This window comes from Nicotiana tabacum, chromosome 18 (genome assembly GCF_000715075.1).
Source record: "Nicotiana tabacum cultivar K326 chromosome 18, ASM71507v2, whole genome shotgun sequence".
NCBI classification, from domain to species: Eukaryota; Viridiplantae; Streptophyta; class Magnoliopsida; order Solanales; family Solanaceae; genus Nicotiana; species Nicotiana tabacum.
Genome location: NC_134097.1, coordinates 131825892 through 131850282, shown reverse-complemented (window position 1 = coordinate 131850282; position 24391 = coordinate 131825892). Strand labels below are relative to the sequence as shown.

The following is a 24391-nucleotide window of genomic DNA, read 5'->3' as shown; positions in this document are numbered from 1 at the left end:
TGCACCTGCACTGGCTATGGTGTCGACTGAGCCATAATGGTGGAGGTCAATGTAGACAACTTGGACGAATCAGTTGCCATCCAGTTGTTCAAGCTATGAAGTGCCTGGCTCAGCTGGTGGGCAATGATAGGATGGTCCCGGGAAGATGGAATCCCCGGGCCAGCTAAAGTAGAGGAACCAGCAGTAGTGGAAGGTCCGGGAGGCATGTCAGCAACTTTGGAGGCAGGCTCAGTGGAGGGCTCTACCGTAACCGGCTCTTCAGACTGAGCTGGGGAAGAAGCAGGCCGCTTGTAATTCTTGTCCTTAGGGTCTTCAAACTATACCACGAAAACAGAGCCACAGGTTTGACCTTGATGTCAAAAGGTCTCTTCTCCACCTTCAGGTCCCGAAAATACTTAGTGAGGGTGTTGGGAAAAGGGTAGTTCCGGTCATGCTCAACCCCCACTGAAGAAATGATGCGGGACATCACATTCCCCACATTAATAGGGTATCCTGTCATAATCGATGCAACTAGAATAGCCCGGGCAAGTGGAAGAGTTTGATCATGTGTAATGGGATCAAGCCGGCTGCATACAAAAGTCAACCACCCCCTAACCTCAAAGTTAAGGGTCCTCCGAAGGATTTTGGCCCCTATTATCAACCACTCTGGAACAGTACCCGGGATTGCCAGGTATGAAGCTAACCACGGACGAACCTCCTCGCCCATTGCCAACTTTTCATTGTAAAGGGGCTCATCTTCTTCATTAAAGCCTAGGTATTCATTCAGCGCCTTCCCAGTAAACACCACATTATTGTTTCGCACCTTGGTCACTTTGGTGCCCTTTAAGATGTGGGCCACATTGCTATAAAACCCCTTGACCATGTGCTCATTCGCCTTCACACAATCATCTATAAAGTGCTCCCAACCCACTCGAGCTCGAAACTGTCTATGTACATTAGGGAGTAGGGGTAGAAGGTCTCTATCAATGAAGCTTTTCTCAAGAATCAACTTTCATGACGGCCACCATTCCCTAAACTTGTGGAACGCCACCTGGATGACGAATCTATCTTCCCAAACAATGGGATTTCTAGTCCGATCAACACCCCCAACCTGAGGTACACCACCCCCAGGTACCTCTTTATCTCCCTCATCCTCTCCGTCTGCACTCTCCCTAGATAATGAAGTTGTAGGGGAAGTGGAGTAATCACCGCTGCCAGCTGCTGAGCCCTCAGACGGCTCAGAATGTATATGCTCTGGAGCTTGGGCAGGGGGTGAAGGAGGAGGAGAATCATCAGTCAACCCGAATTTGGAGACGAAGTAAGTTGGCACTGAGTCGGAGGAGATGTCTTGAGAAGGCATGTACTCACTCCCGGATTGGTCACAGGCTCTATCAGCAGCCTTGATTGCTTTCCTTGTGTTCTTTATGTTCTGTCTAGCTTGGGGAGTGAGTTTTACCAGTTTTCCTTTGCCTCCCCGAGAGGACTCACCTCGGTAGGGTTGTTTTGCGCCTCTACCTCTTTGTTTTACCATTGTCTACAAGCACAAACATCTAGCTTTGTTAGAATCAGCACAGACAGTGAAACAAATGTGGAAAATGAATTGCAGAACAGAAGCCACAAGTTGCAGAAAATGTTGCAGAAACAGTGTAGCGCGGGCCACACAAAAAGGAGTGCGGCCGCACTAGGGGCACCACGGACCGCATAAAAGCAACTGTGGTCCGCACTGAGGCAAGGTCTATAAAACCACTTCTCTGAATCTAACCATCGCGGCCCGCACAAGGTAGCACCGCGATCGTGGTGGGCCAGCACGGACCGCACAAAATGCAATGCCGTCGCGCTGGGCAAGAGGTCAATTTCCTGAAAAAATCCTCACCGCGGTCCGCACAAAGTGTTACTGTGGACCGCATCACAGCACCGCAGACTGCACAAGGATGACCGCGATCCATGGAGGGTGCTAAGTCAAGGCACTGAATTAGGGTTCTCAAATCTTGCAATTAGTTCAAGTTTTTTTTGCCTAATTAACGTCCCTACTTAATTACCCATTTCATTACACTCACAAAGTACACAAAGATTAACAGTTAAACTAAACTAACCTAGAAATTTAAGAATTACGGGAAGAAGAAGAAGCTACAGGCTAATGGACATGAAAATAAAATGAAATTATAAAATTAAACAAAGAAAAATGAGTGAAATGTTACCAGATGTGGATATGGAATGCAAGAAATCAATCTAAGCAAGGATTTAGGTGAAAAGAGAGGGTGAACAGTAGATTTTAGGTCTCTGAGAGTCAATTTTTCGAAAAGGGTAATCGGTGACCCCTGTGGTCTATTTATAGAAAAACATGTGGGATCCAGCCTTACCTACCAGCGCGGCCGCACAAAACGGACCAAGGACCGTGCTGGGTTTGTTCAGAAGAAGTCTGAGAAGGCAACCTCCGCAGCCCGCACAAAACAGACCGCGGCCGCGAAGGTCCACCGTGGTCCGCACAAAATGCCATGCAGCCGCGGTGGCAAACTTCAGAGAGTATCCCATTTAGCCTTCACCAGTGCGGACCGCACAAAGTGCAATGCGGCCACATTGGCAACTTTAGAGACTATTCAATTTTTCCAAAATGTTTTGCACTGTATCAACACAATCCCTACAACATCTCACAACCAATTAGCTCAAAAATCAATCCTACACTACAAAGAAAATCAAAGAAAACAAGAAGAAAAAGACATGGGTTGCCTCCCAAGAAGCGCCTGATTTAACTTCGCGGCAAGACGCATGTTACCATCACATCACTTTAGATGAAGAAGTGTCACCACGTGGCTGTCATCAAATTTTCCAAGATAATGCTTGACCCGGTGCCCATTAACTCTGAAAACTTCACCATTTTTGTTCCTTAGATCAAGAGCACCAAATGGGGTCACGAACACAACTTCAAATGGCCCACTCCACTTTGACTTGAGCTTACTCGAAAACAGACGTAACCGGGAATTGAACAAGAGAACCATATCTCCAACCTTGAACTCCTTACCCCGAGCATATTTATCGTGAAGGTACTTCATTTTTTCCTTATACAAGGATGAACTTGAGTAGGCATGGAATCTAAACTCATCGAGTTCATTGAGTTGTTCAACACGAAGATTTGCCGCAACATCTCATTCCAAATTTAACTTCCTCAAATCCCACATGGCCTTATGCTCTAACTCAACCGGAAGATGACAAGATTTTCTAAACACCAATCGATACGGAGACATACCAATCGGAGTTTTATAAGCTGTCCGATAAGCCCATAGAGCGTCATCCAACTTTTTCGACCAATCGGTCCTATTGGCATTGACTGTCTTTGACAAGATGCTCTTAATTTCCCTGTTGGAGACTTCCACTTGACCACTAACTTGAGGATGATAGGGGGTAGAAACCTTATGATTGACACCATACTTGGAAAGCAACGTGTCGAAAGCTTTATTGCAAAAGTGAGACCCCTCATCACTAATAATCGCATGAGGAGTGCCAAACCTTGTGAATATGCTCTTTTTAAGAAATGCAACAACACTTCGCACTTCATTGTTAGGCAAAGCCACGGCTTCAACCCATTTTGAGACATAGTCAACTACCACGAGAATGTAAGTATTCCCACAAGAACTAACAAATGCACCCATGAAATAGATGCCCCAAACATCAAAGATATCCACTTCAAGAATGTTATTGAGAGACATCTCATCCCTTTTTGAAATTCCGCTCGCTCTTTGGAACTCATCACACCTCTTCACCACATCTTTGAACAAGGTGGGCCAATAGAATCCACAACTAAGAACTTTTGAGGCGGTCCTCACCCCACCATGATGGCCACCATAGGGTGAAGAATGGCAAGCCTCTAAGATACTCAATTGTTCTTCCTCCGGGACACATCTAAGAATCACACCATCCGTGCAAATCCTGAACAAGTATGGCTCATCCCAATAGAAATCCAAACTATCCCGCTTGAGCTTCTTCCTTTGGTTAGAAGAGAGCTCATACGAGATTATTCCGGTCACAAGGTAATTGGCAACATCGGCAAACCATGGCATATCCTTCATTGACACCGCAAGGAGTTGTTCGTCGGGAAATGAATCAATGATCTCAAGGCCATCACAAGGCCTCCCCTCCTTCTCCAAACGGGACAAGTGGTCCGCCACTTGATTCTCACTACCTTTCCGGTCCACAATTTCTAGATTAAACTCTTGGAGTAGTAGCAACCATCTCATCAATCTTGCCTTGGAGTCTTTCTTTGTCATCAAGTACCTAAGGGCGGCATGATCGGTGTGCACTATAACTTTGGCCCCCATAAGATAAGGTCAAAACTTTTCCATAGCAAACAAAATAGCCAACAACTCTTTCTCGATGACTATATAGTTCCTTTGAGCCTCATCCATGGTCTTGCTTGCGTAGTACACCGAATGAAACATCTTGATGATCCTTTGTCCCAAAACAGCCCCAACCGCAATGTCACTAGCATCACACATGAGCTCGAAAGGCAAGCTCCAATTTAGTGCGGTAATGATAGGGGTAGTGGTCAACTTGAGCTTGAGAAACTCAAATGCTTGCATACACCCCTCATCGAACACAAACTTTGCATCTTTTTCTAGCAACTTGCACAAGGGGTTTACCACTTTTGAAAAATCTTTTATAAACCTCCGGTAAAAACCCACGTGCCCAAGAAAACTCCTCACCCCTTTGACAGAAATAGGGGGAAGCCTTGAAATCACCTCTATCTTGGCTTTGTCAACTTTAATCCCTCACTTTGAAATTTTGTGACCCAACACTATACCCTCTTCTACCATGAAATGGCACTTTTCTCAATTGAGTACAAGGTTGGTGTCTTCAAACCGGGCCAACACTCTATCCAAATTTCCCAAACACTCATCAAAGGAATCCCCAACCACACTGAAATCATCCATGAAAATCTCCCAGATATCCTCCACCATGTCGGTGAAAATAGCCATCATGCATCGTTGGAAGGTCACCGGAGCATTACACAATCCGAACGGCATTCGAGAGAAAGTGAATGTGCCATACGGACAGGTAAAAGTTGTCTTCTCTTGATCCTCTAGGGCAATTAAAATTTGATTGTACCCCGAGTAACAATCCAAAAAGCAATAAAAAGCACGCCCCGCAAGACGATCTAGCATTTGGTCAAGGAATGGCAATGGGAAATCATCTTTTTGATTCACCTTGTTTAGCTTCCGGTAATCCATACACACTCTCCACCCGGTGATCGTCCGAGTATGAATAAGTTCATTGTTGTCATTGGTCACCACAGTCATGCCACCCTTCTTCGGCACACATTGTACCAGAGAAGTCCATGAGCTATCAGAAATGGAGTACACAACCCCAACATCCAACCATTTAATAACCTCTTTCTTCACCACTTCTTGCATAGCCTCGTTCAATCTTCTTTGATGCTCCAAGGAAGGCTTTGCATCATCCTCCAAGATAATTTTATGCATACAGAAATGCAGGGCTTATTCCCCGAATGTCGGCTAGAGTCTATCCAATTGCCCTTTTCCGCTTTTGAAGAACTGCCAAGTTGGCTTTAACCTGCATGTTAGTAAGGCCAGAAGAAAGAATAACTGGTAAAGTAGAATTTGAGCCTAGGAATTCATACCTGAGGTGTGGAGGAAGTGGTTTCAACTCCAACACCGATGGCTCCTCAATTGATGGCTTTGTTGGTAGAGTTTTCCAATTTTCAAGATCCAAAGATAACTTTCTTGTCTCATAAGAATAAGAGTCCATCCCATATAGGGCATTCACGCACTGCACTCTACTAGCATCATCATTGACATCCATGTTTAAGAGCACTGCTTCAAGAGGATCTTCCACGTTGATCATAGCACTGGTATCATCAATAATTATAGTTGTGACAAGGTCTATAAATGAGCACACCTCGGTGCTATTAGATTGCTTCATAGATTTGCAAACGTGGAAAATGACCTTTTCATCTTCCACTCGAAAGGTGAGCTCACCCGCTTCAACATCAACCAATGCCTTCCCCGTTGCAAGGAAAGGTCTGCCCAAGATAATAGGAACCTCATAGTCCACCTCACAATCTAAAATCACAAAGTTAGCCGGCAATATGAATTTGTCCACCCGGACAAGCACACCATCAATAATGCCCAAAGGTCACTTCATCGATCGATCTGCCATTTAAAGTCTCATTGAAGTTGGCCTAGGTTGCCCGATACCCAAAGTTTTGAAAACCGAGTAGGGCATCAAATTGATACTAGCTCCAAAGTCACAAAGAGCTTTGGCAAAATCCGCACTCCCAATGGTGTAAGGAATGGTGAAAGCACCAGGATCTTCAAGCTTCAGGGCCATTGAATGCACTATAGCACTAACTTGGTGAGTTATCTTTATAGTTTCACAATCCATAGAACGCTCCTTTGTAACCAAGTTTTCATGAATTTTGCATAACCCGTCATTTTTTCAAGTGCCTCCACCAGAGGCACATTAATAATAAGCTCTTCATGTCAATGAACTTTTTAAATTGATTATCATTCTTCTGCTTTGTAAGCCTTTGAGGATAAGGTGGAGGTGGCCTTGGCAAAGGAGCCTTTGCTTTTGGCACAACCGGCTCCGGCATGTCAATTATGTGTTCCCTAGACGGGTTCACATCATTTTGGGTTTCCACCTCGACTTCTTGAATATCAATCCTCACTTCATTGTTCACATTTTCATCAACCACATCTTCAACTACCAAAAGGACTTCGTCATCTTGCAACTCAACATCATCATCCACGACTTGTTTTTGCTTAGAGGCATTAACATCACCGCCTTTCCCACATCTTGTTGTGACCGCCCTAACATGATTGTTCTCACCCTTTGGGTTCACTACCGTATCACTTGGTAAAGCACCCTTTGGGCGAGTATTCAATGACTGAGAGATTTGGCCTAATTGCACCTCCAAGTTTCGGATAGAGGTGTTATGAGAAGCTAACTGTGCATCAGAATCCGCATTCCTCTTCATCATCTGCTCGAACATCATTTCAATTCTACCCATATCGTTACCAGAAGAACTAGGACCTTGAGAAGAGAAAGGGGTGGGTTGTTCCATTGTTGGTACATTGGGGGCCTTTGAAATCCTTTCCCCCGGTTACCTTGGTTTCCACTATTGTTCCACCCACCTTGATTGTTGTTATTGCCCCAGTTGTTGTTATTTCCATTCCAATTGCCTTGGTTGTTGTTTTGATTACCCCAATTGTTGTTTTGGTTGTTGTTGTTCCAATTGCCACCACTTTATTGTTGATTGCCCCAATTTTCTTGGGGTCGCCATTGTTGGTTTGAAGAGTTGGCTCTATTGCCTTGATAGTTGTTGACATATTGTACCTCTTCACTTTGGTCATCATAACCATCATTTTGACACCCATCATATTCATCAACAAATTGCTCAGAATTTCCTTGATTTTGTTGCCTTCTTTGCCTTCTCTTGTTGACAAGCATACTAACACCCTCCATGGCATTCACTTGGCGAGGATTCTGAACTTGTTACAACTGTGCCTTAGCCAATTGATTCATCATAGTAGTAAGCTCAGCTATTGCTTGCCCATGATCATGTAATTCCTTGTGCAAATGGATAATCGTAGGGTCACCTTGGCATATTTGCTCTACTCTGCCATGATGAAGAAGTGTCCATCATTTCATCAAGTACATCATATGCCTCCTTATAAGAAAGCTTCATAAAATTGCCCCCGGCCAATTGGTTAACAATGCATTGATTTGTAGTATTTATGCCCCGGTAGAAGGTTTGTTGGATCATGGCCTCGGTCATATCATTATTTGGGCACTCTTTCACCATCGTTCTATACCTCTCCCAAATCTCATGCAAAGGTTCCGTTGGCTCTTGCTTGAAGGCTAATATTTCATCTCGAAGTGCCGCCATATGACTAGGAGAGAAGAATTTGGCAATAAACTTATCCGCCAACTCATCCCAAGTTGTGATGGAATGGTTGGGGAGTCTCTCGAGTCAATCCAATGCCTTTCCCCGAAGTGAGAACGAGAAAAGTCTCAATCTCAACGCATCCTCAGATACATTCGTCTGTTTACTCCCCCAGCATGTATCTACGAACCCTTGAGATATTTGTAGGAATTTTGATTTGCAGCGCCCGTGAAGTACCCACGCTACTCAAGTAAGGTCAACATCACATTGGTCATCTGAAAGTTGCCCGCCCGAATTTGGGGTGGGATAGTAGCACTTGTGTAGCCCTGGTTCGGTAATACTTTGGGAGCCACTCTTGGAGGAACCAGGGGAGGGTTTGGAATATTGTCATTTGGATTAGCATTGGTATTCCGGCCTCTCCGTTGACCTTGAGGTGCAAGAGGCACCTCATCTTGCTCAAGATCATCTACCTCCTCCCCCGCTATCACTTTTCCAAGAGGATCATTAGCGTTGTTTAAAGCCATGTTGGTACTTGAGTAATGACACAAACAAGTAAGTAACAAAGAAGGAAAGAAGAACAATACACAAAACTAACTAAATAGATAGCCAAAACTATTAGCTCCCCGGCAATGGCGCCAAAAAAAGATCGCTGCCAACTCCACACTACTAAAAATTAGGAAGAGAGGGTCGCAATAACTTTTACTCGATATGAGGGTCGGGATCGATTTCCACAGGGAGCTAGGAATAGAGTCGAGTATCTATCTAGATTAGAGTTGTGTAATTGTTCCAAATGTCACTTCCAAACATCTTTTGAATTTTCTTTAACAAACTAATATTATCAATTACTAATTAGAACTAAATTATGCTAATATGAAAATTGCTAGAGTTGAATCTAATGGGTAGAAAGGCACTAGGGTAGTGACTTTCACCTAGGTGGCTAATTGACGGGTAAATGCTCTAAGGTTCGATTGACAAGATTGGGGAAATATGCTATAACCGTTGCACAATTTTACCCACTCTCACACCTCTCGGTAGAGAGAGTGATTTTGCCCAATTGACTCTCTCGAGACCAAATGGGTAGGCAAATTAGCTCAAGCAAATAGGGTTCAAGTTGGGTAATTACTCTCTCGAGGTTTAACCCTTTAATTGGGACTATCAATTCTCTTGAGTCCATCCTAATTCCTTGTTGGGTCAATTTTGGAGACTTAGGCTCTCTTTCTCAAGAAGAGCCAAGTCAACTTAGCACAAACCAGTGTTTGCAACCACCAATTCATAGATTAAACCATAAAATTGACCCAAATAACAAACACACATAGTCAATCTAACAATAGATGACAACACTCATCAATTACCCACACTAGGGTTGAGCCACAACCCTAACTAATAGGTTTAGCTACTCATGCTTGAAGGAGAAAATAGAGAAATAGATGAAGAACAAGACATATTAATTTAAAAGCTAATGTAAATACAGAGAATCTATCGTAAAATCTAAGTTAAGATGCCAAAAATGGCTACACAATAGCTTCTCACGAGCGCAGCTACGTTCTGGAAATAACTGATGACCTAAAAATGGAAAAATGTTCTATCTATACTAGGCTGGAAAAACTGGACAAAAATACCCCTGTGGGGGTCAGCGCGGGCCGCATATAATGGAACGCGGCCACGCTAGGCTCTTGGACTTCAATTCTGAGCTCTCTGAACTTGGGCTCCGCGAACCGCGTAAAATGGACTGCGGCTACGGAGATCTCTAGTGCGGTCCGCACAAGTATGACTGCGAACCGTGTAGCTTGAACCATGGAACATTTCACCTCTCTGAATCTCTCTTCTGCGGACCACACATAATGATAGCGCGGCCGCGGAGCCTTCACCACGGACCGCGAAATGTGTACTGCAGCCGCATTACCTGAAGCCCATTTTTGCCAACTCTCTGAACCACCTAGTGCGGACCGCACAAGGTCGAATACAGCCGCACTAGGCCTTTTTTGCTCTCAGATTGCCTTGTCTTTGATACTTGAGCAGGTTTCACTCTTTTTGAGACGATCTTTGACATTTCGTCACTTTGTCGATCAAACCTGCAATCAAGCACAACTTATGAGCCTTTTGGAACTATTTTGTAACAATTTATAATAAAAGCATAAGCAAGAAGGAGCATGAAACACGTTAAAATCCCTAGTTATAAGAGCCCAAAACGACCGATCGGGTCGTTACATCTTCTAGGTTAGGTCATTTTTTGTGGAAGATAGAGTTTATATATGGGGGTATGGGGGAATATGGACCATTAGATTTGGTGGGGATCGAAGGCTAGGATTTAAAATTAAAATGGATCAGTTGGGTTATGAGCTAAGGGATTGGGCTCAGGTTGGTCCGATTTGGGCTAGGGAATTGGGCTGGGTCCATGTCTTATTAGGTTTTAACTTTGGGGTAGAAAGACTAAATAACATAATGTACCTATAAAATATAAAAACCACTCTTAATTAAAATAAGTTACTAAAATAAAACTAAATGCTAAAAGTGAAGCTATTTGTATTTTTTTTTAAAATTTTGAAGGGTAGATAAACTAAAAGTAACTAGATAAAATATCAATTAGTTAAATAAAAGAAAATATTTTGTATTTTTCATTTTTTTGACAAAATAAATTAAAAGAGTCAAAACTAGTTGAAATAGCGATATTAGGCCTAAATTAAATACTTAAACGCTAAAATGTGTAAAATCTCGGGGAGGGTAAAAAATTACATGTCTACACCTACAGATGCCCAAAGAGACATTTTATCAAAATTTGTATATGTTCCCAAAGTGAGGCCTAGAGATTGGCACACATACAAGGAAAAAGTCATATATGATGCATGACCGAAGGTAGCAGCAGTTACGAGATTGAAAAGATTTCGACCACAAGTCATAGTATGAGAAAGAGACCTAAAGGGGGGAATGCCTTGATCTAAAGGTGCGGTCTGGAGCTCAAGGGCCAATGACCGCAGATGCGGCTCAAGGACCACAGAAGCAGACCACATATACGGAGAAGCGAGAGCAGGTGCGGTAAACGTGGAGTTAATGAAATTCTGTAGATACGGAGCCCAAGAAGCAGGTGCGGCCCCATGAACTGCAGATGCGGAAATCGCTGGGCAAAAATATGAAAAATCGAGGGTTTAAGTTCATAACTTGGAAAATAAAATTGGAGCTCGGGGAAGGTGATTCTGTGCGTATTTTAAAGAGAAGATCATTGGATAATGATTTCTAATCCCTTTTTGATTGTATCCCATTAATCTAAGCTTAAATTCATCAATTAATTTCGGATTTGGGGTGAAAATTTGGAGAAATAAGGAAAAGTTCTTAGGCCGAGTTTTGGGATTTTGATCGAGGTTTTGGTATCGGATTTGAGTGATTTTGGTATGGTTAGACTTGTGAGTGAATGGGTGTTCATAATCTGTAATTTTTACTCGATTCTGAGACGTGGGCCCGTGGAGGATTTTTGGGCGCTTTTCTATTTTCTTACCTTAGCTTCGATTCCTTTAGCTAAATTCATTGTTTATAATTATATTTACATTATGAAATTGATTTGAATAGATTTGGGTCACTCGGAGTTGGATACTCGTGGCAAGAGCATTATATCAGATTGATTTTGAGCTGGTTCGAGGTAAGTGACTTGCCTAAACTTGTGTGGGGGAACTCCCCTTAGGATTTGGTATTGTTGTTATATGAATGTTGTGTACGTGAGGTGACGAGTGCGTACACGTGCTAATTGTTGGAAAAATCCATTTTCATTAAGTAAATATCTATGTTTTTCTTATAATTGAGCAATACTTGTACTTGAAGCCTCTTGTTTAGCTTAGGAAAAGCATGTTTATGTAGTTAATTGTCTTACCTGCTTTAACTACGTACTTGTATTCTGTGCAACATGTTTAGAGTAGAAATTCCTGTTATTCTCGAATAAAACTATAGGGTTCCTCTTTATGACAGTTGTGTGTTTACTTTGGGACTACAGATCGGTATTCCGGGAGATCCCCCTGCATAAAGTTTACTTTGGGACTACGGATTGATATTCTTGGAGGTTTCCCTGCACATTTATATTTGGGGCTATGAGGCGACATCCCGGGAGTTTTTCCCTGTACTGGATATTTACTTTGGGACTACAGATTGGTATTCCGGAAGACTCTCCTGTATATTTATGATTCGGACTACGGGACGATATCCCGGGAGATCCTTTACACATTTATGTTTGGGATTACGGGACGATATCTTGGGAGATCCCTATTGTTGTTTCGGTATACTGAGTTATATTCCTTATGTGATTTTATTCTTTATCGACTGTTAGTATTTTAATTATACTATCTCATTTCATACTGTTTTACCATGTTTTATGTATATAACCAGTAGGGCCCTAACCTTCTTCGTCACTACTCGACCGAGGTTAGGCTTGACACTTACTGGGTACCGTTGTGGTGTACTCATGTACTTTCTTGCACATATTTTTCGTGTGCAGATCTAGGTTCTGCTGCTCAGCCATTCTATTAGTGAGGCAGGCAATATCATAGACTTCGAGGTATATCTCCCGCATTCACAGACCTAGAAGTCCCTCTCTATTCTTCCCGTTAGCTTTAGACTTTCACGTATTTACTTTTGGTTAGACATTCTGGAGTTAGAACACTATGTAGTTTTCTATAACTTGTGATTTCATGAGATTTCGGGTTTTGGGAGTTTGATTCAGTATTGAGAGTATGTATTGTATATGCCGAGCGGCATTTTTTTTTACTCTTTTAATATGTTTTATCCGTAACTTGCCAGTTTCGTATTTCATTTCCTTTTTCCGCAATTTGTTAGGCTTACCTAGTCGTAGAGACTAGGTGCCGTCACGACAGTTCACGGAGGGAGAACTTGGGTCGTAACAAAAAGAAAATCAAATTGCACGTTTTTACCTAATATTCTTTTAAGAGTTAATCTATCAAATTTTTTTAACTAAAAATTTCCTATGATATTTTCCCTTGAAAGTGAATAAAATGTTTCTAAGTTAGTTGAAAGACGAAACATTTAGTTTGGGTTGAATAACAAAAACTTTCCAAGTTTTACTTGAAAGTGTTTGAAATTTTAGATCTAAAAAAAACTGAGAAAAAAAAAAGTTTTAAGTATTAGATTAATAATTAAATGATTGTTGTTAAATAGTAGGAAATAATTAGATGACTATTCATAAATATAGAAAATAGTTAAATGACTATTTTATTCGGTGTAAACTTTATTTTAAAGGGGTAAAAAAAGTGAATGATATTTCGTTAAGGGTCATCGTGCTTTTAATATAGTATAGACAGGGCCAAAAAGTGGCCAGTAAATGCTATTTTTACAAATTAAGAGTCAATTTCATCAGCCCAAGAACCAAAAACATGGCCGAAAGCCCAATCGTCATATGAATATATGCCTTTTCTTTCTCATATATTGAATCCCGATGAGATCTTGAAAGACCAAATAAGCAAACAGTATTAGTATTCAACTCTTTCACAGAGCTAAAAAATGGCGAAATCAACATTTGTGTTGTTGTTATTAGTAGTATCTGTGACTGTGTTGTTGTACTCATCAGCATTTACTGAAGCTGGAGATGGAGATGCCTCTGCCTTTGTCAAGAAAACAATTTCTTCTCATTCCATTGTTATCTTCTCCAAATCCTATTGCCCGTTAGTTTTCTCTCCCTTTAAAGCTCCTTTTTCCTGCCCTTTTTGGTGGGTTTTTTTCCCCGCTTATTTGATTATGTTTTCTGTGTGTTGTTGCATTTTTATGGTCTTTGATTGTTGTTTCTGATTGATCTTTCTCAGATTGATATGATAAATTGCAAATTGAAAGACCCTTTTAGGTTAGAGCTACTCTTCCAAAAGCGAGCATAAAGTTTGTGTCTTTGATGAATTTGTAACATCTTTTAGATTAAATGTAAGTTACATTGTACCAAAAAAAAAAACCTGAAAAATCGGCCCCGGGCTTTGATCTAGTGGTGAGAGCACTTGGATGTATATATGTAAAATGTGTTCTTCTGTTAAGGTGATTTAGCTCTTTTCTTGATTCACTTTAACATCAAACTTTTTTCTATTTAGCCTTTTTGACTTATCAATTGTAATAAAATATATGGGTCTTTTGATTATTCTGCTAGGATATAATTGAATCTTAAGCTGTGGAAATCAAAAGTAGAGAAACTAAATATGCTGTCTCCTTTGTACTAAAGTTGTTTGGACTTGCTAACTTTGGTGCGCGTCAATCGATAATTGAATAGTACATCACATCAAATTATAAACAGAATTTAGTTTAGCTTGCCCTTATATGATGTCTAATTGAAGAGCCGAAGGATCTATCGTTTTCCCTAAAGGGTCATGTGCAATCAAAGAGATGAAAGGAGGATATTCGATCATAGCTTGTTTAATTAGACAACAGGAAAAATACATAATGCTCTATTATCACAATCTATGGTTTTAATGGACTTTATCCTTACTTTTCCTTCTATTGGCAGATCAGTTACCTTTCAGAAATGTTTTAGCCCAATAAACCGCCAAATATAGAAATAAGACCTATCTTTAACGACTGGGTTTTCTTCTATTTTGTTTTCTTTTTTTCTTTTAACAATATTTTTCTCTGGGAAATATATTTTTACTTTCTAGGGGTATGTGCACACCAAAATCCAAAAATACCAACCTTTCAGAAGAAGTAAATATTATCCATATTCAGGGGCTTGAGCGACAAATAGGGTAGATTGTGTGAAGGAGAAATATATTGGTCATACATCACATGGTTATTAAAATTGAATTGGAGTGCGTGTGCTCAAGTATTTGAAGAAAAGGGTATGCTAAGAACATAGTATTTGAGTTTTGAATTGCTCTGGCTTTTATGGTTTCATTATTTTTTGTGGTTCTATTATTATTTATATTGCAAAGCCATGCACCTAGAGGGAGGGACAGAGATGAAGTTGGGTAGGGTTTGGTACGACCGCATTTAAACTATGTTGTGGGGTTTTTTTCTATTTCTTCAAAAAATAAGAAAATGTTAATACACACGTGGCATTGTGGCATTTTAGTAGCTGGGTCTAGGCCATATTGGATCTCCGCTAAAAAATAAGGGTAGATTTGAATACTTTGCTAGTGGTAAGGGTATATGTCCTGAAAGTATAACGGAGGCTAAATGTAGACAATATTTGAAAGTAGAGGGTTAAATCTGGTCCTTTCTCATTTTCCTGTATGAAACCTATTTTCTACATATTCAACTTCTTTAAAGTATGTACAATGTCACGACATGCAACACTATTTATTTCTGTTTATTGTATGTTATATTAACAGTTTGCATCAATTTTCTATTGCTCTGCAGATACTGTAGGAAAGCAAAGGCTGTATTTAAAGAGTTGAAGCAAAAACCTTATGTTGTTGAGCTTGATGAGAGAGGTATCACTTTCATTGCCCCCAATCTCACCGCCGAATTTCCTTTCTCAATCCTTACATGTTGTTTGACAGGATTATAGCTACCAACCTTCTAGTTTTATCAACTGTTTACAAGGATTTCAGTTGTTAATAAGAATTGTAAGATACATCAGCTTACATCTCATTCAGCTTGTCACCAACCAATCACATTTTTCTACTATTTCTTTACATGGGATAGAAACATTTTCAGTCAATTGGACTTGTCAGTTAAAAAAAAAAAAACACTTTCATACATCTCTTATCTCCATGTTATTGTACTCTTCTTTTTCTTTTGTTTGCTTTAAATTGGTGGAGCTTCCGCCGCCGTGCGCTAGCTTTTAACTCTGTACATCTTCACTCAAGAAACTACACTTCGCTTTGTATTTACACCTAGCAACCTGAGGCCTTGAAATTTTGGTATGATTTTATTGTCCGAGATTATTCACTTCCCTGTTTCTTATATCTTTCCAATTTGTCAAAGGCCCTTGTGGGTGTTAGCTGCAAAATTGAGATAGATCTTTCCCTTCGTTTGGACCAAGGGATAACATGAGTGGGAGTAACTATTTGAACTCGATGTAAAAGGTGAAACAGATGGTTTTAGGCCATCGGATCATGTCTTTGATCAAAATCTTTAAAAAATATTCTGCTTTTCCTCTTGTCAGATGATGGCTGGAGTATTCAGGATGCCCTTAGTGAGATCGTTGGCAGACGTACTGTGCCACAAGTTTTCATTAACGGAAAGCATATCGGAGGATCAGATGGTAAGCTACTGAAATCATATCTTTGCTTTGGTGCCTATGGATAATCATAATCCTGTGCTTATGACGTTAATATCTGTGCACAGATACCGTGGAGGCCTATGAAAACGGGGAGCTAGCTAAACTTCTTGGTCTTTCTGCAAAGAAAGATGATCTTTAAGCTGAATTTGGTACATAGTGGTTTCAAATTCAGTGACTGTAATATGAGATGCTCACCATAAGTTTTTGCAGCCTTTAGTCCCTTTTTGGTGCGTAGAGGTTGGAGAAACTGGTGGTTGTAATATGGTACTCTTTCTTATTCAAGTTTAGGTTCTCTCCTTTTTGTATTTCCTAAAATTGGGAAGCTTTGGAGGAGTTGTCGTTTGAGCAGTGGAATAAGCCACTCAGGTAGGCTGCCTATGTCGCACCCCCTTGGAGTGCGGCTCTTCCCGGATTCTGCGTGAATGCGGGATGCTTCGTGCATCTGTCCTTTTTTTCTTCAAAAATTGGGAAGCATGAGCCTAATTTTAATGAATTATTTCTTGTTAGAGGATTCTATTATAAAGGAGGATCTGCTTATCATAAAAAGCTTCAATAGATTTGCAGACAGTATTAGGAGAAAGGACTTGCATGTTATATTGTAGGTTAAAACTTGGTCGTGTAAAAAACTATCTAATGTCAGTGCAAAGAACATAAATTCCTTTTTAGAATTATGATTCTTTCAAATCATAATATATATGTTAATGAATTTGGATTTTGGACTCATAATATGTTATTAACAGATGAACAAGAGGTTCAAGATATAATTAATTCTAAGATGTGGAAAACTACAACAGAATGATGAATTAAAGATTTAAACCCAATTGTGCCGGTTAGTGTTATCAAATTAGATCCAAATTATGTAACAGTCCTTTATTTTTAATGTTACGAGACAGTCAAATCTAAATTCCAAGTACAATTAACAGGTTTTCAAAGCTAACTATGAAATGAATAATAAAAACAACCTCTGCAGTTGTATCATCGTTTTCTAAGCTCTTATACCGTTCTTGGAATTTCGAAAACCTGAGCCTATTTTGTGCTAGCAACTTGAAAAAATTCTTAGTTTTCTTCACAAATATAAAGGAAAGAAATTCTCGTTGACTAACGGTTTATATAGACAATATAAATTACTTAATTCAAGAGACATTTCTCAAGATTTGTCCACATGACCTTTTCCATTTTTTGGGAAAAAAGTTGGGGTAAAGGAAGATGTCCATTTATTGAATCAATGAATTAAGGAAGAGCAGCAACCATACTTGTACATGAGTTTGTAACAAACAAACAAACAAAAAAAAAAATCTCTAAAGAAATACAGCCATACGAGCTCCATATTATTTCTACCAGCAATATCCTAACAAACAGCAATAGAAAAATCAGACTCTGCTAAATACTGCAGCTAATATTTATCTCAATTATTTCCTCCTTTTGAGCAGATTTTTGAATTTCAGCAAGTATATAAAAATATCAAACTTGTTGGTCCGTTACTGGTATAGGACAAGTTAGCTTTATCACACTTCAATAAGTCGTGCATGCATGCACGTTGATGAATGATGAGAAATGTATATTTTTAAATACGTTTGCATATCATTTTTTATATGATTTTTGAAGTGAAATATACTCATTACATATTTTTTATGTGTATGAACAAACTTACACGAAAAAGGATCAAATCGGAGAACAATTAATGATCATGAGCTGGAAAAAAAAAGTTCCGGACAGCATAGCGAGCTTCAAAGAGGCCGGGACCGGAACACACGTCTTTCATTAAACAGCAAAGCCTATTGTTTTGGTAAGGTATCGTAATGAAAATTGTACATTGTTAGCCGAAAATCACGACTGAAGAAAAACCAAGTCAATGTTCTTCTCATTGAATTCAATTTCTTGCCTATATATGCCTGCCTATTTGCATATAGTTTTCTTCACCCATCAATATTTCGTACTAATATTCATTACGCTTCATATTTTTACAAATATAGCCACCATGGCCAAGTTTGTCTTCCTTTCTCTTTGCATTTTCGCAATTTTCATCTCTTCTTCTTCACGAGGAACGGCCATTTCCTCATGCAACGGCCCGTGTAAATCCTTGAACAATTGTGACGGCCAATTAATTTGCATAAGTGGAAAATGTAACGATGACCCTGACGTTGGAACCAATACTTGCAAAGGCGGCGGAAGCTCTCCTACAACCTCAACGCCTGCCCAACTTACCCTCAACGATTTCAGTAAAGGCGGAGATGGTGGCGGTCCATCAGAATGTGATGGTCAATATCACGATAATAGTGAAAGAGTAGTGGCGTTGTCCACTAGATGGTATGCCAAAGGTTCAAAATGTGGAAAAATGATACTTATTAGGGCAAATAATGGGAAGAGTGTAACGGCTAAAGTGGTTGATGAATGTGACTCCATTAATGATGGTTGTGCAAATAATGTAGTTGATGGTTCTATTGCTGTGTGGAGAGCTTTGGGTTTAGATACTGATAAGGGAAGAGTTCCGATTACTTGGTCCATGGCCTAGGATATTATTATTAGGTGGTTTGTTTGGTGTGTGTCTGGTTTTTAATTGTAGAATTTGAATAAGGCTGTCATCTTATATATAATAAGATGGACAAGAGTAACTGAATAATTTGAATAAAATGTTCCTAATTAATTATGTTTACATTAATCCAAGTATTAATACTTTTGGAGATTAAACAAAGCAATATCCTATTGTACTTGTATTGTTGACATCGAAAGAGCTAGTGACCTGCATTTGCTACTAATTCTTCTATCCTTAATTTCTTGCATGAACAAGCAATATTATTTGAGTTTAGGCAGGCGTTTGGACATAAAAATTGTAATTTAAAAAAAGTAGTATTTGGAGTTAAGATGAAAAATGATATTTGAAATTTGAAATTGTGTTTGGACATGCATTTCACTTAAAAAAATTGCACTTTTGTGAGTGGTGATTTTTTTTTTTTTTTTAAAAAAAAACTTGCAAAATTTTATGGACAAACACATTGTTGAAGAATAAAATTCGAAAAAAAGAAATTCTTTTTTATGGACAAACGGGTCCTAAGTTTACATTTTCACTTAAAAAAACTTTTTATACTCTCGGATGATCTAAATGATATATACAGGTAAGGCTTTTTAAAATATAAAATTTATAATCTTGAAAATAAGATAGATATTTGTCAATCCGGATCATCACTTAGTTGATTAGAGGTACTTCAAACTGTATGAATTCAAATTTGGCAACCACGACCATTACCGAGTAGAATGAGGAACGAGGTTATCATGATGTACCGTCTGATGGACGTCGTGGTGAAAGGTAACGACTGAGGGCGGTCAGTAGATGCATAACGTCCACGACAGTGTAAATTTAGTGGGAGACAGTAACAATATGCTTTTCGAATATTCTCTATATTGTACTTTTTAGGGTTTTTTGGGAGATTGTCCCTTATAAATAAGGAGGGTAAGTAAAGAAGAAGGGAGACGGGAGAAAAAAGACAAAAGAATACTTTGTAAAAGAATCATCTGAGATTGAATGCAAAAGCAGTCTTGTTCTTCAGAGAAAATCCTAAGATTCCCTAATCATCTCAAACTTATTCCCCATTATACCGATTGTATCTGTGAAGGTTCTATTGCGCATTTAAATCTTCACACTTATGAGTATTTATTTGATTTGAACTTACTTGTTATATCATTCATCTTGCTTACTCCTTCTATCATTTGATCTAGATTTTATTGTGCTTGACTAAGATTGACCTCATCATTATCATTAGTTGTTTTAATCAAAAAGGTTTTGACATCTTTTGGTCAAGCAATTTGGCGCCGTCTATGGGGACATCTTTAGTTTAGATTTTAGTTTCATCTAGATCATAGAAAACAACAGTCACCTCTTCTTAGCTTTGCACAAACTAACAATGGCAGGAAAAGGAGAGGCAAGGCTAAAAGCATTAGTAGGTGTCACAACCAACATCCTGAACACCATTAACGAAGACAGTAGAGAAGATAACAAAGACGGGACACCAAACATCACACCCAAGGGAGATTCTTCACCTCCCCCGCACGAAAGCGTAACCACTTCGTGCAAGAAGGAAACCCTTCACATCTACAACAGGAGAGGCACCACCGGTAGTAAGAAGACTACTAGAAGAGTGGCTAACAAGTACTCTGAACGACAAACTTGATAAGCTCGCCCAAAGGGATAACAGAGACATTGCACATGTAGATGTCATGGCGACCACTGATGAGCGAGATGTCCTCCGCACAGGTAACACTCACATTGCTATTGACGCAGGTAATGATACGCTAGCAGCCGTTTTAAAGAAAATGGAGGAGATAGAAAATGAGAATAAGGCACTCCGTGACCAGATGAAGGAGCACCAAGAAAGGGTCGATAAAATACCAGGCACCCCAAAATTGTTACCAAAACGGTACATTGGTCGTTTCATCGAGAAACCATATAATGAGGAGCGGACCCCTACGTCATTCCAAAGACCTTCAAAATGCCACCATACTTGAAGATATATGATGGTACTACCGATCTAGAAGATCATATCATCCACTACGTCACAGCCGTAAAAGGTAACGATCTTTCGAAAGAACAGATACCATCGGTGTTATTGAAAAAGTTTGGCAAAACTCTAACAAAGGGATCCCTGACCTGGTACTCACAACTACCGACTCGATTGACAGCAACGTTCGAAGAAATGGCGGACAAGTTCGTCACCGCTAATGCAGAAGCCAAAAAGGCGGAAGCCAGAGTAAACAACATATTTGTCGTCAGGTAGATGCACGGCGAGGGACTCAGGGACTTCTTAGCTCGATTTAACAGGGTGAGAATGAGCTTTCCAAATGTGTCAGAGGGAATGGCGGTAGTAGCCTTCCAAAATGGGTTAAACAGGAATGGGTCGAGAGCGACCAGAAAATTGTTAAGTAGGCTCATGAAATACCCCCTCCCCCCCAACCACTTAGGAAGAAATCCATAATGCCTACTACGCCAAAGTAACAACCGATGAGGACCTCAACGGTCCGTAGAACAATTGACATCAGTTCAAACTGAAGCAAGGAAAGATTGTCGCAACGATGGTCGAAGAGATCAGTTGGGGCCCCGTCTCGGCCTAAAAAGGCATCAGCCCTACATCAGGAAATCTATCCCACCTCCTCCGCGGCACTCGAATGCTTCTCCTTGACATGCAACACCACACCGACATGAGAAAGGTATGCCTCCGCTCTAATCTGCTCACAATTTTTGTGTCTCTCCTTCAGAAATAGTGTACGCACTAGAGAAACTTGGTACGAAGGTACAATGGCCACAAAAGATGAAGTTTGACCCAAGCACTCGGAAGTCGAACGCTCTCTGCGAATTCCACCAGGAAAGGGGTCATAAAACTGAAGATTACATAGGACTGTGGCATGAGGTAGTAAGAATACTGAATCAGGGACACCTGAAAGAACTGCTAAGCGATCGAGGACGGGCCAGCTTTGCCCGCGGACGCGAACAACCCCATACCATCTCCCACTCGCAACATATAGATGATCATCGGCGGAGGCGATGACACAAAAATCAACCATGTAAAGTTCACCACTACTCATAAACTCAAATGGTCGATTACTCATGAACGGTATGATGACCTCAAAGATAGTATCGGCTTTGATAAATTAGATACCGACGATTTGTCTTTCCCTCACTACGATGCTCTTGTTATCACTTTATGTATTGCAGATACTGATGTAAAAAGAATAATGGTAGATGACGGAAGAGGCACGTGTATTATCCATCCTCGAGTGCTCGTACAGATGAGACTCGAAGATAAAATAATACCACGTTGCATAACACTAACGAGTTTTAATAATGCAATCGAGCAAACTTCTAGAAAGATAGTGCTACCCGTCCTAGCCGGAGGGATCACCCTGGAAACAACGTTTCACGTCATGGACCAAGATACAACCTACAATGCTATCATAGGGCGCCCATGGATACATGCTATACGAGCAGTCCCTTCAAGTCTCTATCAAGTAATCAAGTTCCATACTCCATGGGGGTATTCAGCATCCAGGGCGAACAACGCACTGCATAGGAATGCTATCGCATCGCCCAGTATTACGCACACACCCAACAACTACAAAGAGAAAGTGCGGAGGAATAGCAATCAGCGATGTCAGGAACCAAACTTGATGTACGGACAGACGTTATCAAGGACCTCGACATCGTCGAAGCATCCGAGTCAACAATAGAGGATCTCGATCCCGTCCTACTATATGACAATGACAGCACAAAAAGGTTTATATCAGGCACAATCTCTCGGAACTAGGTAAGTTTCATAAATTCTTAAGTGACAATGCCGACCTGTTTGCCTTCTCCCATGCAGATATGCCACGCATCCTGAGAGATATCGCCATGCACAAACTGAATGTTGACCCCCCTTTACCCGCCAGTGCGGCAAATGAGGCAGAAGTTTAATGCCGTAATCAACGAAGCCGTCAGTGAAGAAGTCGATAAGCTGCTCGCAAATGGCTCCGTCCGAGAATCAAAATATCCCTAGTGGGTCGCCAATGTGGTCATGGTAAAGAAGAAAAACGGAAAGTGGCGGATATGTGTGGATCACGGACTTAAACAAGGAATGCCCAAAAGACTCATTTCCATTGCCACACATCAACCACTCATTGACGCAACAGCAGGACACGAGTTACTAAGCTTCTTAGATGCTTACTCGGGTTACAACTACATCCTCATGGAGGAAGAAGACCAGAAGAAAACAACTTTCATCACTAACTAGGGAACATACTGCTACAGGGTCATGCCGTTCGGACTAAAAAATGTAGGAGCGACGTACCGGAGATTGGTCATCAAGATGTTCAAAGATCAACGCGGCAAAAAAATGAAAGTCTACATCGACGCCATATTGGTTAAGTCGAAAAGGAAAGAAAACTACATCGATCATCTGAAGGAAGCCTTCGATATACTAAGGCAATACGGCATGAAACTAAACCCCAAAAAATGCACCTTCGGCATAACCTTGAGCAAATTCCTTGGTTTCCTGGTGTCGCAAAGGGTCATCGAGGTCAATCTAGATCAGATTAAGGCCATCGAGGGAATATCAGAAATATTAACCAGCAAAAAATAAGTGCAAAAATTGACAGGTCGGATAGCCGTACTATCAAGGTTCATCTCATGGTCGTCAGACAGGTGCCATAAATTTTTTAGTGTGCTAAAGAAAGACAACGGGCTCCAGTGGAATTCGGAGTGTATCGATGCCCTGAGAAAACTGAAAACCTACTTGTCCTCGCCACCGTTACTCGCCAAGGCAGATCCAGGCGAATGCCTCCTTGTCTACCTGGTCGTCTCTGAAGTCACGGTAAGCGCAGTTTTGGTCCGCGAAAATAAAGGTACGCAATCTCCGATTTATTATATCAACAAAACCTTAGTTGACGCTGGAACGAGGTATCCCACCTCGAAAAGCTAGATCTGGTATTGGTCGTAGCTTCACGTAAGCTCAAACTATATTTTTAGTGTCACCCCATAAAGGTGGTGACAACTTTTCCCCTCAGGAGCATCCTGCACAAACCCGAGCTGTCGGGTAGATTCGCCAAATGGGCCACAGAATTAAGTAAGCACGATATCACATATCAATCGTGAACTGCGATAAAATTGCAAGTACTCACCTACTTCGTCCTTGACTTCAGTACATAAATACTGTCTGAGGTTGAGCAAGAAGCACTTCGCGCCTCCCATGCGCGACCTAACCTCTGGGTCCTCTACACCGACGATGCATCCAACGTGTCCGGATCTGGACTGAGACTCATACTTGAAGTTCCAACGGGCGAAGTGATTCACCAATCCATACGGTGCCCTGAAATGACTAAAAATGAGGCCGAGTATAAGGCTGTAATTGCAGTACTGAAATTGGCCCACAAATATGGTGCACGACGAGTCATCCTCCGCTGCGACTCTCAACTCGTCGTAAACCAAGTTACTGGGACTTTCCAGATCAAGGAGAAGAGGCTACAAAAATACCAGACAGAAATCCATAAGCTGCTACCAGAATTCGACGAATGCCGAGTTGACCAAATACCCCAGGCGCAGAACATCAAAGCAGACGGCCTCACCAAGCTGGCAGCAGCAACTAAGAACATCACCAAGGAAATTGTGGTCACCGTTCTCCACTCATCAATAGACCAAGTCAAGGTACATTTTATAAATTTAACTTGGGACTGGCGTAATCATATCATATCATATTTGTAGGAGGGAACACTCCCACAAGATAAAAAAGAAGCCAAAAAGCTTTGAATACAATCGGCCAGGTACAGCCTCATAAACCACGACCTTTACAAAAGGA

At 40.7% G+C, this 24391-nt stretch overlaps 2 protein-coding genes across 2 annotated transcripts; both read left to right on the top strand.

The window, feature by feature from the left end:
* The first annotated feature begins 13239 nt into the window (after positions 1-13239).
* Positions 13240-16653, top strand: LOC107784219 (glutaredoxin-C4-like). Its single transcript, XM_016605302.2, has 4 exons — positions 13240-13536; positions 15206-15279; positions 15957-16055; positions 16139-16653. The coding sequence occupies exons 1-4, from the start codon at positions 13376-13378 to the stop codon at positions 16210-16212; spliced, it is 408 nt and encodes a 135-aa protein (XP_016460788.1). The 5' UTR covers positions 13240-13375; the 3' UTR covers positions 16213-16653.
* Positions 16654-18007: 1354 nt separating this feature from the next.
* On the top strand, positions 18008-18726 carry LOC107784217 (kiwellin-like). The gene has a single exon (XM_016605300.2). It carries the CDS (start codon positions 18052-18054, stop codon positions 18583-18585), a length of 534 nt encoding a protein of 177 aa, XP_016460786.1. The 5' UTR covers positions 18008-18051; the 3' UTR covers positions 18586-18726.
* The last annotated feature ends 5665 nt before the right edge of the window (positions 18727-24391 follow it).

Coding starts and splice junctions, on each gene's coding strand:
- LOC107784219 (XM_016605302.2), top strand. CDS start 13,376: ATGGCGAAATCAACATTTGTGTTGTTGTTATTAGTAGTATCTGTGACT. Junction 15,280..15,956: donor TGTTGAGCTTGATGAGAGAG/GTATCACTTTCA, acceptor TCCTCTTGTCAG/ATGATGGCTGGAGTATTCAG. Junction 16,056..16,138: donor GCATATCGGAGGATCAGATG/GTAAGCTACTGA, acceptor ATCTGTGCACAG/ATACCGTGGAGGCCTATGAA.
- LOC107784217 (XM_016605300.2), top strand. CDS start 18,052: ATGGCCAAGTTTGTCTTCCTTTCTCTTTGCATTTTCGCAATTTTCATC.